Source organism: Cydia strobilella, chromosome 3 (assembly GCF_947568885.1).
Source record: "Cydia strobilella chromosome 3, ilCydStro3.1, whole genome shotgun sequence".
In the NCBI taxonomy this organism is placed as follows: Eukaryota; Metazoa; Arthropoda; class Insecta; order Lepidoptera; family Tortricidae; genus Cydia; species Cydia strobilella.
Window position 1 is genome coordinate 10,783,600 of NC_086043.1, and position 16,406 is coordinate 10,800,005.

A 16,406-nucleotide genomic window follows, 5' to 3' on the forward strand; every position below is an offset into this window, starting at 1 on the left:
AATCACTGCGTGCTTTCTTCAAACACGTAAACCCTTGGATATTTCCCGCAGCAGTTCTTTTTAGGGTTCCGTACGCAAAGGGTAAAAACGGGACCCTATTACTAAGACTCCACTGTCCGTCTGTCCGTCTGTTTGTCACCAGGCTGTATCTCATGAACCGTGATAGCTAGACAGTTGAAATTTTCACAGATGATGTACCTATTTCTGTTGTCGCTACAACAACAAATATTAAAAGCCATATATCTTAGTAAAGTAAATTGTACGTTCGTCATACTTAAAGGAGTGTCTCATCACTCATGTCACGAAGGCGGCGTACACGCGGAATCTAGACTTTAACACCCTATAATAACAAACATGATTGCCGACTTCGTGAAATGAAAAACATACTCCATAGATAAAAAATATATATACATATATTAGATGAGATAGTTTTAAGAGTAAATAAGAGCGATTACAGCGGCAGTTAGGGGGCTTTGTTCGCTGTCATAGTTTGTAGACTGTATATACCTACTTTGTGTTAATAAATAAATGAAAATGCACGTGCTGACGAGCTCCCGTGAGTCCCGCTCACCGAAAGAGAAAGAGACAAGCTCAGCAAAGATTAATGGAATTCGAAAATTAATCAAAAATAACAGATTTCTACGTATGTATAGATATAAATATATTATATATATTATATATATATTTTTGTGCTCCTTAAGTATGAGTATAACCTATCTATAGTTATATTATTATAACTATAACCAATTTATAACCAATGTTATTATTAAGTATAAGGTATAATTATAGGTACCTACTTAGGTATGTAAACTTGGTGTCAATTTCTAAAATATAGAATTCGTTCATTTATGAGACTTATGGGTCATCGTTACTTACCTACTTACTTTTTTTGCTGAATTTTGATGTCGTTAATAATTTTGGTTGATCTGCAAATCATAACCATATTTGGGGACGGTTCTAATACTTACATTTTGTTATTTGCATTGTCTATGAGGATTGCATGAATGATTTATCTTTCTTTCCTTATGTGTCTTGCACTCCAGGGCCATCAACAGATTGAAAACACGGATATAGGTACACAAACCAACTGACGTCAATGGATTTTTTAAACAACATGGAAAGTGATTTCACTAGAAATTTTGTTACGCAAAAGCTTACATGTTGCAAACATAAAGAAACATCAACATTTGTGCCAACACTCACGTGTTTCACGTTTACATGCAATCAAATAGTATCTGTTTATTGTCAGTGACTTTAAAATTACATTTCTAGTGTGTTTTGAGTGTTGTTTCCAAGGGGGTAACCAGCCAGTGAACTAGGGAGGGGCAAGTTGATATCGCCGGAGGCCTAGAGGGGGTTAGAGGCCGCAGAGGGGCATAGATTGTATGTAAAATTTGAGCACCCTGGGGGGGGGGCTGCCTGTACCTGCCTACGCCCATGGTTGTTTCTGCTTGAAATCGTAAAGCTTTGCGAATGTAATTGTTCACGCTTATGCCCATATCGGATCTGATAAGATCATATATGCAGCAAAATGATGACGCACGTTTCAAAGGTGGGATAGCAACTTAGTCAATACCAGTACCTACCAGTGCTTCCAGATTTATTTTCAGATCGCTCACCTAGCATTCGTCGTCTCAATAAAACCAAAACGAGAATTATCTGTACAATTGTAACATCTTTTTGTGACAGGATATCTCTAATAGTTAGGCAGTGCTGTGACAAACAATTGCCAATAATTGCTCTGATCCCTGCAGCGTTGGGAATGCTGGACCAAGTTTAGTTCCTAGCGCTTACTGATCGTTTGCTTCAAGCTAACCAGTTTACGTGTGGTCTTTACGCAAAGTTCACGGAATTGCAGGTTACTTATGCTAGTTGGCTTAATACTTAAACTCGGTAGACAAAGAAAATACGTCGCCATGCTAGATGTCGTTGTTCAGGGAGGTGGAGGTTCAGTCGGAGAGGAGCGTTCGGGGGGCGCGGCCTGGAGTGTTGACGTCACGGGCCTCGGCCGTTGCTCCGCGACGTCACGCTCCGTCCTCTATAAACGATGCCCCTTAACCCACATGGGCCAAACTCACTTCGCCCTCGATTTGTTTCAGTCAACGCTCGGCTTGTTGCCGAACGAAATTTATGAGGTTATGAGGCAAATGCTCGCTATTTAATTTAATGACTTAAAATCCCGGAGTTAATTATTTGATAAAGAACAAATGTAAAAAGCTATTTGTAACACTGTTGTATGTATTTGTTACAAATACAACATTGTTACGAATTTGGGAATCTTTCGCTTGATCAGGTATCAATATTAGCACGAGAGGTAAATCAACAACTTTGCCCCCTTGTAAAACAATAGTAAATTTCGATGCTAGTGCGGAAAGTATGTCATTACTCCACGAGTACTGAGTACCGAGATATCAAGACTCGGGACGAGTGAAGAATGACATTTCCGCACGTGTATCGAACGATGTTTTTTAATACAGTTGCGAAAAAATAAGAAAAGTAACAAGTAAGGAATGGAATTCGAAACTTTTATATTATTAATTCTGTGACATCATTGACATTGACATTATGAAGAAGTGTTTTTCTAGCTTTTATTCGACTAGAATAGATTTTGTTATTATTATTGAACACACTTCAATGAGTTTTTTTTTTTCAAACCTAAATATCGTTATTTATGATTATTTGTGTATCGTATATTTATAAAAACAATATCGAATGTTGCCTTTGGAAACTTTAAATATTCTTGCAGTAAGAAAATACGCCTCTTCTTTGACAGGCGTTCCGTTCCATTCAGACAACTTATTAAGAACGGTTTTTCAACATTAAAAAATAAACGTGTTATAATACTTATAATGATGAAGAGGTAAGTAATAAAATATGAAATATGCATATTTTTCGTATCCTTACATTAACAGTAGGTTTTTATGTTGATTACGACGTTTAAATGAAACTAATATTAACACTCATCAATAAGTAGTCATGAATTGGAACAAGTAAAAATTTAAAAAAATTGGAAACCTAAAAAGCACTAGTTCGCGAAAACCAACTTTCCGCACGCTAAACAGCCACGAAAAGTATTTTCACACCGGTAGAATGGGACATGCAATGTGGCCAATGCTAAGAGGGGCTATCAAGCCTTTCGCCTATTTCATTTAGAAAGTAGTAGTAGTAGTAGTAGTAGTAGTAACCCTAACAACCATTTTCGGTCGCCGTTACGACACGGTGTAGACACATCTTGCGTCGACACCGTCTTTTCCGGTCACAAAACGGTCGCAGTGTGGTCGCCGTTACGTCGTCGTTACCAAAATGGGGAAGGCTCGACACAGACACATTTCAGTCACAAAGTGTCGTCGCCGTGTGCACACATTGTTACCAGTTTGCGACTAGTTATCCCAAAATCATTCGTTCATTTTGTTCGTTTCAAATGGGAACTGTCAGATGGAAATATACTTAAATAAAAATAAACAAGTGACAAACGCCATCGCTAAGAAGGATTTACAAGACGTAAGTATTTATTGTTTGCATTTATATTACATTATGGCTTTAAATACTATGGGAAATAAAACTGCTCGAGTGATTTGATTAACTAGGTGTAATTTTATCAACGCGCCACCTCATTATTTTAGTTTAGCCAGAAATGAAATTATTTACTTCTCAGTGCATGTGTTCATAACTACATCATTTGATGCAATTTTAGTGCTCCGATGCATATATTATACCTAAATAATAAAAATAACGCTTTACATACTACTAAACTTGGTAATTATGATGTAAAAATATGGTTTAAGGCTGAGAAAAATTCCAGTCACAAAGTAGTCGCAATATTACGACTCTGTGTAGACACTGTGTAGACATATGTCAAAAGTAGTAACAAAGTTACTGGATTTGCAAAATGGCTCGTACTCATTTGTTTTCAAATCAGTGTTGCCAGATCGTACCTTTTAGTACGATTTTACGTACTTTTGAATAGCATACGTACTTAAAACGTACCCCGCCCAAAACCGTACTAAAATCGTACTTTTTGGCTAAACCGCACATTTTAGTACGATTTTACGTACTTTTTGTATGAGCGGTTCAAAAATATGCTATAATGGCGTAGAAATAATAGTGACAGACCAAAAAAGTACGATTTATTTGCGTAAAAATTTGTGACTTTTTTGTTTTGGTATTTCTGTACCTTACTATTTTGCATATTAATACTGTTCCTTTTGCCCCGAGAAACACAAACTAAACATAGTTTTTTGCCCAACGTGACCGCAAGTTATCTTTATTTTCAGATCTAACCAATTGCTACAGAATACAAATGACAAAGAAAAGGAGCAAGAAGGAAATAAAACAAACAAAAATACAAATGATTCCTCGACGCAATCGGGTGATTCTTAAATTGTGTCCAGATTTTTTGTTTTTGTCATCAAAGTTTTTATAAGAGTTTTGAATGATTCACGGCTAGTTTCACTACCTATATAGACCGTGATTACCTTTTATATTGTTTTTGAGCTCCCGATATTTCGACGCAGTTACATGCATCTTATTCACGGGTGACTGAAGATAGCGGGTGGGTGTCAAAGTTGTGTAGACTGCGCTCTGTCTATCCTCATTATATCATATCGGGGATATTGGGAGCTCAAAAACAATACAAAAGGTAATCACGGTCTATATCCCGATCAATATAAGTCTTAGTCATACTTGTTATGGCCATTTTTTGCCCGGATGCTGCACTTCATGATAAAAGCAAGCCGCTTTGCACAGTGCTAGTAGGGACCAAACTGAGTGATTTGACCCGCAGCAGCGCAAGTTTCACCCCTTAGGAACAGAGATGGCGCCACTTCTTTAAAAAATATTTCAAAAAATGCTACAAGCTAAACCACTGAACCGATTTAAATGTTTAATATCTCAAATGAAAGCTCATTATATACATTACTTTTAAAAAAATACTCAAAAAATATATACTGATTACTTTCGACAAAAAACGGCATCTTAAGTTTTTTTTTTACTCGATTGATAGTTTTTACTTGGTTTCTCAAAAAAAAATTATGGAACATGAATAGCTTAATGCATGTATATATTACTGAATAAATAACAAGTATTATAAAAAAAACCCGACACCGATACCTCTCATACTTCACGAAATATAAAAGTTTGAATGTGAGTGTAAATTTCTTCAAAATATATTTCAAAAAATTGTACAAGCTTAACTATTTGACCGATTTCAATGTTTAATATCTCAAATAAAAGCTCATTACATACATTACTTATAAAAAAATACTCATAAAACATATACTGAACCCTTTTGGCAAAAAACGGCATCTTAAGTTTTTTTTCTTACTCGATTGATAGTTTTTACTTGATTTCTTAAAAAAAATATTATGGAACATCAATAGTTTAATAAACATATATATAGAACTGAGTATATAAAAGTATTACAAAAAAACCCGACACCCATACCTTTCATTCTTCACGAAATATTTAAGTTCAATTATGCACGTTCTTACAAATAAATCCTTTAAAAGAAATCTTCAACCGCAGTAAGTGCACTGATTTTAATATGAAATGTGTCATATGAAAATAAATCACCCAATTTATTTTAATAAATAAAAAAATTATAAATAAAAACTGAATAAAGTTTTTTCCTGGTGGTGAATTACAAAAAAATATAACAAATCTAAAATTAGGAATTATTTTTATTTAAAGTAACTACATTTGTAAACAAAAAACTTAAATGTCCTCTTCGGGTTCATATTTCATATTTATTAATTGCAACCATGGTTTTTTAGGTATTACAAATTCTTGGTAGTTCCACATGGACCCCGTGGGGGCATAGCAATATTACATGCATACTTAGGATCTAATCTTAAATCTATGTGTATAATATAAAAGTAGGTCAATTTAGTAGTTTTTATACATATAAGCCGAATTGAATCAGATAATTGTCAGTGTGTTAAATACAAAAATAAACGGGCAAATAATTATTATTAGGTGATGTTAAATTATATGGTTCACCGGTAGATGTAAAACTGAAAAAGAAAAGTCGTTTTGTTAAGTACTCGTACCATTCCAATACTACAAAATCACTGATCATACATGAACTGGTTGCTGTAAATTACTGTTGAATTATTTTTGTGCCTAGTTGATAACCATTAAACCTATAATTTTGTGCCAGACCTATAATTAGTGGTCAGCATGCAAAATAACCCTGGATTGAAAATTACATTAACTTACTTTTGATTTGTACAGCCACACTTGCATGATTTACACTGGGCTGTGCATGGCCATCTGACGCGACGACACCCACCAGACCAAATCGCTGTAAATGCCGACCATTCCGGAGTCCAACTCTCTTTTTCCTCAGTCCATCCCCAAAAAGATGTACATGGTATGGAAACTTCTGGTTTCAGAGCGTTTCCCCATATATGGCCCTCTTGGTAAGCTGCTCGAAGTGCATGTTTATAGAGAGCAGCTGATGTAGGTGGCAGGGTTGGCAGGTTCTAATTTCTCGGCCAAATCAGATTTGTTCCCTGAACGACGCCCTCCATTGACTGACAACGAAGGTGGACAAATTTGGTTTTCGTACTGGAAGCATTCGTTCAGATCAAGCTGCCTTTCTCTGGCCACTATAAAAAGACGGGAAAATAGGAGTATGTCAACTTTTAAGTTTTTGATTTTGTCGGTTGTCAGGTGTGTAACTACATATTTTAATTTTAGTATAAAGTAACCCTAGATTTGTGTTATTGTTTGGCCAAATGGAACACATAAACGTAAATGAAGTTCACAAATATTTGTTTGCTTCAAAAAACAAGCTTGTGTCAAGCCTGCCACCTACATCAGCTGCTCTCTATAAACATGAACTTCGAGCCGCTTACCAAGCGGGCCATATATGGGGAAACGCTATGAAACCAGAAGTTTCCATACCATGTCCATCTTCTTGGGGATGGACTGAGGAAAAAGAGAGTTGGACTCCGGAATGGTCGGCAGTTACAGCGATTTGGTCGCAATTAAACCTCTTGGACCATTGTGGCTGCAAATCTGGCTGCGAAACTATGCGTTGTGAGTGTCGTCGCGTCAGCTTACCATGCACAGCCCAGTGTAAATCATGCAAAGGTGGCTGTACAAATCAAAAGTAAGTTAATGTAATTTTCAATCCAGAGTTATTTTGCATGCTGACCACTGATTATAGGTCTGGCACAAAATTATAGGTTTAATGGTAATCAACTAGGCACAAAAATAATTCAACAGTAAATCTACAGGCACATAAATTTTCCAACAGTAATCTACAGCAACCAGTTCATGTATGATCGGTGATTTTGTAGTATTGAAATGGTACGAGTACTTCTCAAAACGACTTTTTTTCAGTTCTACATCTACCGGTGAACCCGAAGAGGACATTTAAGTTTTTTGTTTACAAATGTAGTCACTTTAAATAAAAATAATTCCTAATTTTAGATTTGTTATATTTTTTTGTAATTCAGCACCAGGAAAAAACTTTATTCAGTTTTTATTTATTTATTTTTTATTTATTAAAATAAATTGGGTGATTTCTTTTCATATGACACATTTCATATTAAAATCAGTGGACTTACTGCAGTTGACGATTTCTTTTAAAGAATTTATTTGTAAGAACGTGCATAATTGAACTTAAATATTTCGTGAAGAATGAAAGGTATGGGTGTCGGGTTTTTTTGTAATACTTTTATATACTCAGTACTATATATATATTTATTAAACTATTCATGTTCCATATTTTTTTTTTATGAAATCAATTAAAAACTATCAATCGAGTAAGAAAAAAAACTTAAGATGCCATTTTTTGCCAAAAGTATTCAGTATATGTTATTTGAATATTTTTTTATAAGTAGTATATATAATGAGCTTTTATTTGAGATATTAAACATTAAAATCGGTCGAATAGTTTAGCTTGTAGAATTATTTGGAATATATCTTGAAGAAATTTACACTCACATTCAAACTTTCATATTTCGAGAAGTATGAGAGATATCGGTGTCGGGTTTTTTTTATAATACTTGTTATTTATTCAGTAATATATACATGCATTAAACTATTCATATTCCATATAATTTTTTTGAGAAATCAAGTAAAAACTATCAATCGAGTAAAAAAACTAACTTAAAATTCCTGTTTTATCAAAAGTATTGAGTATATATTTTTTGAGTATTTTTTATAAAGTAATGTATATAATGCGCTTTCATTTGAGATATTAAACATTTAAATCGGTTCATTGGTTTAGCTTGTAGAATTTTTTGAAATATTTTTTAAAGAAGTGGCGCCATCTCTGTTCCTAAGGGGTGAAACTGCCGCTGCTGCGGGTCAAATCGCTCAGTTTGGTCCCTACTATCACTGTGCAAAGCGGCTTGCTTTTATCATGAAGTGCAGCATTTTGTTCATAACAAGCATGACTATCTAGCGAAAAGTCATTTTAGATCTTTTAAAGCTTTTTTATTTTCATTTTTCCATACAAAACATGGTACTATATTGGTGATTCTTGAATTGTGTCCAGAAGTTTTTTTGGCATAAAAGTTTATTTTTCACATATTGTTACATATAAAGTACATACAAAAAGTGAGCGTGCCGTGACATTTCTTGCATTTTTTAAATATGTATTCTTTATTTATGAGGATCTAACTAGAATCCATACTAATATTATAAATGCGAAAGTCTGTCTGTCTGTCTGTCTTTCTGTCTGTGTGTTCCCTCTTTACGCTTAAACCGCTGAATCGATTTAGATGAAACTTGGCATAGAGATAGATTGAGTCCCTGAGAAGGACATAGGACAGTTTTTATCCCGAAAATCATCCCTCAAGAAAGTAAAAAGCGGGGTGGAATTGAGATAATTAATGAAGTGCCTGCTAATTTATGTGCATAATATGCTCAAATTGAATTTGCTATGAGAATTTTTCCAGGCGCTATGCTTACTTTAGCTGCTGTTACTAAGTCCACGCAGACGAAGTAGCGGGTAAAAGCTAGTACCTAATATAATTAAGTCGTTAATTTTTAATTATCCTGTATAATGTTCTCAGCAATTCGTTTTAGTAGTTTAAGTTTTAAATAAGTATTAAATAAGTACAAACGGATGGTTGTGATATAATATATAGACTGCGAGCCACGAACCGATTTAAATGACCAATAGCCTCCCGGGCGAAAACTCGTAAAGTGGAAAACCCTGGTTTTTTTCTTGTTATTTTTTAATAGTTTAGTATGGTCAACCACTGAACAAATATTAAAATTTAAAATATTTTGAGCCTTGCCAAGATAAGGGTTAAAAAAAGTATGCTTAGAGAATGTTAATAATTAATGTTTATTTATCGAAGCGTTGATAATATTGGAAAGAATACCATTTCGGTATTGCAACCCATAGCAAAAAGTTTGCATTTAATGTCGTCTAAATTATATTCTCTTAATTCTTCAGTTTCATAAATGAGCGCTGTGGCATATGTTTATGTTTGATGATTTAAATGGCAATTCAAATAAATTATATTTGTTTTTTATATTCCCGCCGAAGACTTTTATTTTTCCTTCTACACAAGTAGCGTATTGCATTTCTGTTAAATTTTTGTCAGTAGTTAGAAACCACTTATCCTTATTGTTTTTAGATATCGAGTATTTTTTACTAATTCTGACTGTCTTAAAAACTTTTTCACCAGTTTCCAGTAAAATTTCGTTTTTTGCAAGTATAGTCTCTATATTCAATTTCGACAGTTCTTGTATGCGATTCGCTACTTGCCAATGGTTGGTCCCCTTTTCGTAACAGGTTTTTAATACTGTAAAGCATACCTTCAAAAGGGTAGGCGCTAAGAGAAGGTAGAGACCCGAACTTCATAACGTCAATCATTGACAACATGGCATAAAATCTTTTATACTGGACGCTCGATGCCCAAAAGGGACGGTAGTTCGGAAGGGACGACAAAGGGACGGTATGGCATTAAAAAGGACGGAAAATCGTCCTATTTGGGACGATCTGGTAACACTGCTATTAATGGACAATTTGACAAACCTTGGTTTTCAAGAGGTATTTTATATTGTCATTTGCGGTCACAATGTTTCGAAACAGTTCAGTAACCGTTACGATACATTGTGTAGATTTGGTCACAAACTGAACGCAAAGTGTACACAATGTGTCGACACCTTGTTACCGAAAAGTGTACACACGGCGACGACACTTAGTTACTCAAACAATTCTGGTCACATTGTGTGCACACGGCGACCACACTAAGTTACCAAAAATGAACACAGTCGCAAAGTGTAGTAACGGTTACGACACCGTTTCGACACATCTGACATTTAGTTACTACTTTGATGATTCTGCGACCGGAATGGTTATATGGGAAACTCTTTATTGTACAAATATACATATTAAAAATTACATGGTACAAATAATAAGATAAGTTGTGGGTTTTCGCATATTGCGCAAAAATCATCCATGCGTGCCTCCGCATCCGCAAACATCCTAGAAGTAGGCTGCAAAACCGAGGCAGCCCCAACAGCTAAATAAGACGCGTAACCCCGCGCCGTAAGCCCGCTTCGTATATTTGATCCACAAGCTGCAACTGCTGCAAGTAATAGAACGTTTGGCAGTATTTAGTTATATTCAACTGATACAATTTGACACAGTTATATATACTTATCGCTATTTAACGGGAAATAATTCCTTACATTCCAGAAGGTATGTCCATTCCTGAAAATATGTTTTAAAATGCCCGAAGGACTTTTACAATGTGGTTCTTTTGTTGTAAGTAAAGTACCAATGTAAATTTTGTTATGATAACTGAAGGTCGAAATCGGTGATCAGCAGGGCTATGATGGTCGACTTTATAAATGATATAGCTGTATAAATGATGATAAAACTGAAATTTTATCCAGTTTTTATTGATTTGACGTCTTTTCCACCTTTGACAACGATAGCCGTTAAACGATTTACTGCATAACATGGTCGTTGGATAATATATCATTTGTCTACATTTCCAACTTAAAATTTGTTGATAAGTGGATAATTTAAAGATTTTTTTTTATATATATAAATGACACGTCCAGATTTATACAGTTTTATAACATTCATACCGTTTTGTCCACTTTGACAGCAATAGACGGTAACTGGCTACGTTTGTTGGATAATTAGATATATAGTCGATTTTTGACGGCTATCGTAGAGCTCACTGGGTCACGATAAGTGCTCTTGTGGTATATACGAGTAAATCGTGGAAAATACAATTTATTGGAGTTAAATATCAGTCTGTTTTTTTTTTTCAATATAAAATACACAATTTGAACTCCATTTATTTACATATAACATTATCAATACATTATTTAAAAAAAAAACATTATTTGTAGGTATGGCAAGATATTATTATTATATCTTGGTAGCTATTGCTATCTTAGAAAAACAGCAAAAAAAACTGCGACGACGGGCCATAAGGGATACATGCAACCCATTCGTTATGCCCAACGAGGAGTTTCGTCACATATATCTAGAGTGCACAAAGAATTGGCACTCTATTTGTGTGTCGAACTCCACGCCGACCTCAAACAGCTTGCCGGCACATCTTAAAGTATAACGATATAATGTTGAACTATTCCTGCCCCGGAGAGTAACTGTCCTTAAAATTTTGTATGAAATTACAAGCAAATATTAGCCGTCGTGAATGAAGTAAATATTGTAAGCTTAGTCCAATAACGTTGCTTATTTTAAAGACTATGGTCTATGAACTCTACGTACTATATATAAATAAAGTAACATTTTACTAATCTGTAATGCGACATGCTAAAGACGGTTAAATTTGAGGCGATGGTATAAGTTTCACTTTAAAAAACGCCTTAAATGAACACAATTTGAATGTATTTTTCGAAAGCTATCAGTTATATAGATAAGTGGTGATAGGATATCATTTAGCCAAATATTCATTAAAATACGCTTTAAGGAAACTTGTTAAGAATTGATTTTAAACCATGTATAACTTTTAACAATCAACGTCACATATAGATAAGTGGTGATAGGATGTCATTTAGCCAAATATTCATTAAAATACGCTTTAAATAAACTTGTTAAGAATTGATTTTTCAAAAGCTCAAACCATGGATAATTTATAACTGTCTATTTCATATGTATGTCGCAGTACGATAGATAAAGCAAGCGAATAGGTAGTTATAACCCTAGGGATATAAGTATATGTCGTAACATAGTTATACGAAAGCGATTCATTACTATCTTACTAGGAATATAACTATAATACGTCTTTACACTGATTTAAACTTTCACGATTTTTACTCATTATTATTTACAACGACCCATTGAAACCACGAAACGAGCCATTGAAATCAAAAAACATAGAAATTTCAATCGAGACGAAGGTTTTAAGATCTCATCCACATGGAACCCATTAGTAAGTGTAAGCGAAAACAAATATCGAAAGTTGAAATATCGAATATTGTGAGTGTTGTGTGTCGACCCGGTGACATCCCTAGTGCGCAAAACGTTCAAGTTAATAAACAAGACCAAGTGCGGGTAGTACGAAAAACTCGCGCGCCTAGAAGATGTTGATGTCAACTTTAGCCAGCTTCTCCGAGACCACGGGGACAACGCCGTCCTCGAAACGTCCCGTCGTCGATTAAGACGTATTATTGTCTTTAGTTTAGTGATATACTCGTAGTTATATTACTTGATTAAGTTTAGTGAGATAATTCTAGGAATATAACTTTAATACGTTTCTAGTTTAGTAATATATTACTGGATTATGTTCATTATTATAATTTATAATTGTAGCAGTGTAGTGCAGGTAGTACTTTTACGTAATATTGCTAAAAAGTATTGCAACCAACAAAGTTGATTATGTAATAAAAATGAATATAAATACTTACTGTTTTCTTTGGTTCCCTAGCAGATTTATAACCATTTAACCACATTAGTTAAGTCAAATACCGTATTATAATAATATTCCAAGTAAGATATATCTAGGAATATGATTATAATTATTTATTATTATTTCAAATTTTTCGTTTTGCCTATTAACGACGCAACTGCTCATGCTATGAGATATATTGCAATGAATAAAGTTGTAGCACTCAAATTTAATTACCTTTCATATAAGTGCAAGAAAGGGTCAGTAAGTCCTACAGTTCTCTTGTTATCATAAAAAAAATGCTATAATGGGAAGAGAACTAATGTATTGTTTAAGGCAGTATCAAAATCCCTACAAAAGCATTACCATCGTCGAGAGCGCAATCTACGATTAGCTTTTACCGGCCTTACTCATAGCACTCCACTCTTAAGCACTTCATTTATTCAGTAATGTAATCAAGATACAATCTGTAGTTTTGCTTATTTTTCGGCCCCACTTTTTGGTCGTAGCCATTGATTGTAGTCCACGATGCCGATTCAGATTTAACAATTTGTTATGGTTTTGATCTTGTTTTGCTACGACCTTGACGATAGTTCACGCTGATTGGCTTGGTGCTGGCGAACCGCACTGGAATGACTAGAAGGCGTGTCATTAGATATCTAGCTCGCGCTTATTGGTGATCTAGTTAAGTCTTGAGTGTACTGTAGTCGTGTCAATACAAGGTCAAAACTATAGCAAATTGATAAATCAGAATCTTGTAATTTTTAAAGCCTCATATCTTAAGAACTATTTGACATACGGCACTGTAAATAGGTTTAAATTGTTTCAAATTTAATGTACTTTCAACGTTACAAAGCAAGTTTTGACCAAATACCCATAGTTTTATAATAAAATAGCAAAATTTGAAAAAAGGCCGAATTTTTTGCAGTTTTTCGCAAATTACGCAGGGAGCACAACTTTTGTTGCTTGCAAAATACAGTTTCACATTCCTTCAAGGACTCCAAACAATATACAAAAAATACAGAACTACATCATGCATTGTTTTTAGGAAATTGTTTTGGTTGATTTAACTGGTGTAAAGGTATTAATAATAGTGTTTTGTTTGTTCCAGCCGTCCGGCATGCTAGAGCGGCCGCTGCCTTACAGCAGTATGCAGGAGGTGTACTGCATATCCCGGTGGGACACCGCTAGGAAGTACTGCCTTAGGATCGTCATGCCTCACGGGTCGCTGCTCTTTCGGGTAAAGGCTCCTCTTGATCATATTCTAGCATAGTTAGTGCAGAAAAAAATAATTAAAGATAAAAAAAACATACTTTTTAATACAGTTGCTCAAAAAGTGCTACTTTTCGTGGCTGTTTAGCGTGCGGAAAGTTGGTTGTCGCGAACTAGTGCTTTTTACTTTTCCAATGTTTTTAAATTTTTACTTGTTCCAATTCATGACTACTTATTGATGAGTGTTAATATTAGTTTCATTTAAACGTCGTAATCAACATAAAAACCTACTGTTAATGTAAGAATACGAAAAATATGCATATTTCATATTTTATTACTTACCTCTTCATCATTATAAGTATTATAACACGTTTATTTTTAATGTTGAAAAACCGTTCTTAATAAGTTGTCTGAATGGAACGGAACGCCTGTCAAAGAAGAGGCGTATTTTCTTACTGCAAGAATGTTTTAAGTTACCAAAGGCAACATTCGATATTGTTTTTATAAATATACGATATACAAATAATCATAAATAACGATATTTAGGTAATAATAGTACAATGTTTTTATATTTACAATTGTTTCTGTCTTATAGAACATGCATTTGAAAAAAAAAACTTTCATTAAAGTGGGTTCATTAATAATAACAAAATCTATTCTAGTCTAATAAAAGCTAGAAAAACACTTCTTCATAATGTCAATGTCAATGATGTCACAGAATTAATAATATAAAAGTTTCGAATTCCGTTCCTTACTTGTTGCTTTCATTTTTTCGCAACTGTATTAAAAACCGTCGTTCGATACACGTGCGGAAATGTCATTCTTCACTCGTCCCGGGTACTCGTGAAGTAATGACATACTTTCCGCACTAGCATCGAAATGTACTATTTCAATTCACTGTTTAGACAGTAAGGTACCTATTTCGGGTGATTGTTCTGTTAAGGAAGCTTACCCTATTCTTATCATAATAATATTAATAATACTGCCCGCGAAAATCGGCAATCTAAAATTTGTTATCTGCCTCTCTATAACTCCAATACCTATATATGAGGACTGAGACTACTGAGAGGCAGATAATGCAATTTCGATTTTCACGGTAGGCACTGGATTCAAACGCAGGCTAAGTTAAAAAAATATATATGACATTGATGAATATGAATATCTGATGGTGAGTGAGTTTTTGAAGATTTACTGATGTTTCGGCGAAAATTACTTGACAAACTGTCAGTTCCCAAACTATTTATCCCATATTTTTAGTTGGGCGAAATTTCATTTCGCAAATTTACATAATCCAACCTAACCTAACCCAACCTAGTACGTCATTTTCATTTCGCAAGTATGGGGTTCGGAAATGAAATGGTTGCGAAGTAAGGTTATGCCAACGATTGGTTTGCCAAATGAAACTTTGGCGAAAAGTTGGTTGCCAAGTGAAATTTGGCGAAATAAATTTCGCCAAAAAGGAAGTACACCGTTTTTGAAGGATTTGGTCATTTTGTAGTTAAAAAGTGCCCGCTGATGTTTCAAAAGATATATTATGTGATATCTAATTTTCTCGTTACCGTTTGCCCAAGGTTTTAATTTATAAAAATATGATGAAAAAGTTAATCAACACACTCGAATCGAGTTGAGTAATTTTTTTGAGCATTATTATTTTGAAGTTATAAGTATTCATAAGAATTTTGATAAAGTTATAATTTAGATATAAGTAATAAAAAATTTATTTTATTTTTTACGAGTATTCTGGTGGATAAGACGAAATGATGCATCCATAAAATAAATCCCTAACTATTCATTCACATTCACATCACGCTTGGAATAAAAATCGTATTAATACTTTAGACTGTTAAAGGGAGACCTCGAACAAAGGCTTGTGCTAAGAATAGTCGCGATTAATTGCACACTCTAAAGGTTTAACTGCTTGCAGGCAAGCGACGCGTACACGAGGGACCAGTGGTATCACTCCATTGTATGGCGAGTGAGTATTTTACGAACATTATCTTTGACCTCTATCCCAAGCAGAATTAAATTGGCATTTCTGAAGATAAGAAATAAAAATTCCGTTTTAAGTAAATGATTGTAGTTATGCATACAATATTTAAAAAAAAATTACTGATGCGAAATCTTATTTACTTTGCAGAGAAACATGATAAGATATCGCAACATCCTCACGAAGAGTGATCGAAAGGAGGTTGTAATGAAGGAATTGAAGGTTAGTATTGTTAGTTAGCATTTACTTATTATGTCCGACAGTGTGTCTGGTAGAGGCACTTTTCACTGATAACCCGTAAAATCAGCAATCCTGAAAATGTATGCCCACTACAACATATTAAGTTTAACAGTGTGTGTACCTAA

The 16,406-nt window shown here is 34.3% G+C and overlaps 1 protein-coding gene across 1 annotated transcript in view; it reads left to right on the forward strand.

The window, feature by feature from the left end:
* The window catches only part of LOC134755840 (C-Maf-inducing protein-like), a 77,113-nt gene that overhangs the window by 43,455 nt on the left and 17,252 nt on the right, over nt 1-16,406 (forward strand). Inside the window, exons 3-5 of the mRNA XM_063692457.1 lie at nt 13,954-14,082; nt 15,979-16,029; nt 16,192-16,263. Coding sequence (XP_063548527.1) covers nt 13,954-14,082; nt 15,979-16,029; nt 16,192-16,263 — 252 coding nt within the window. The remainder of the gene's footprint in view (nt 1-13,953; nt 14,083-15,978; nt 16,030-16,191; nt 16,264-16,406) is intronic.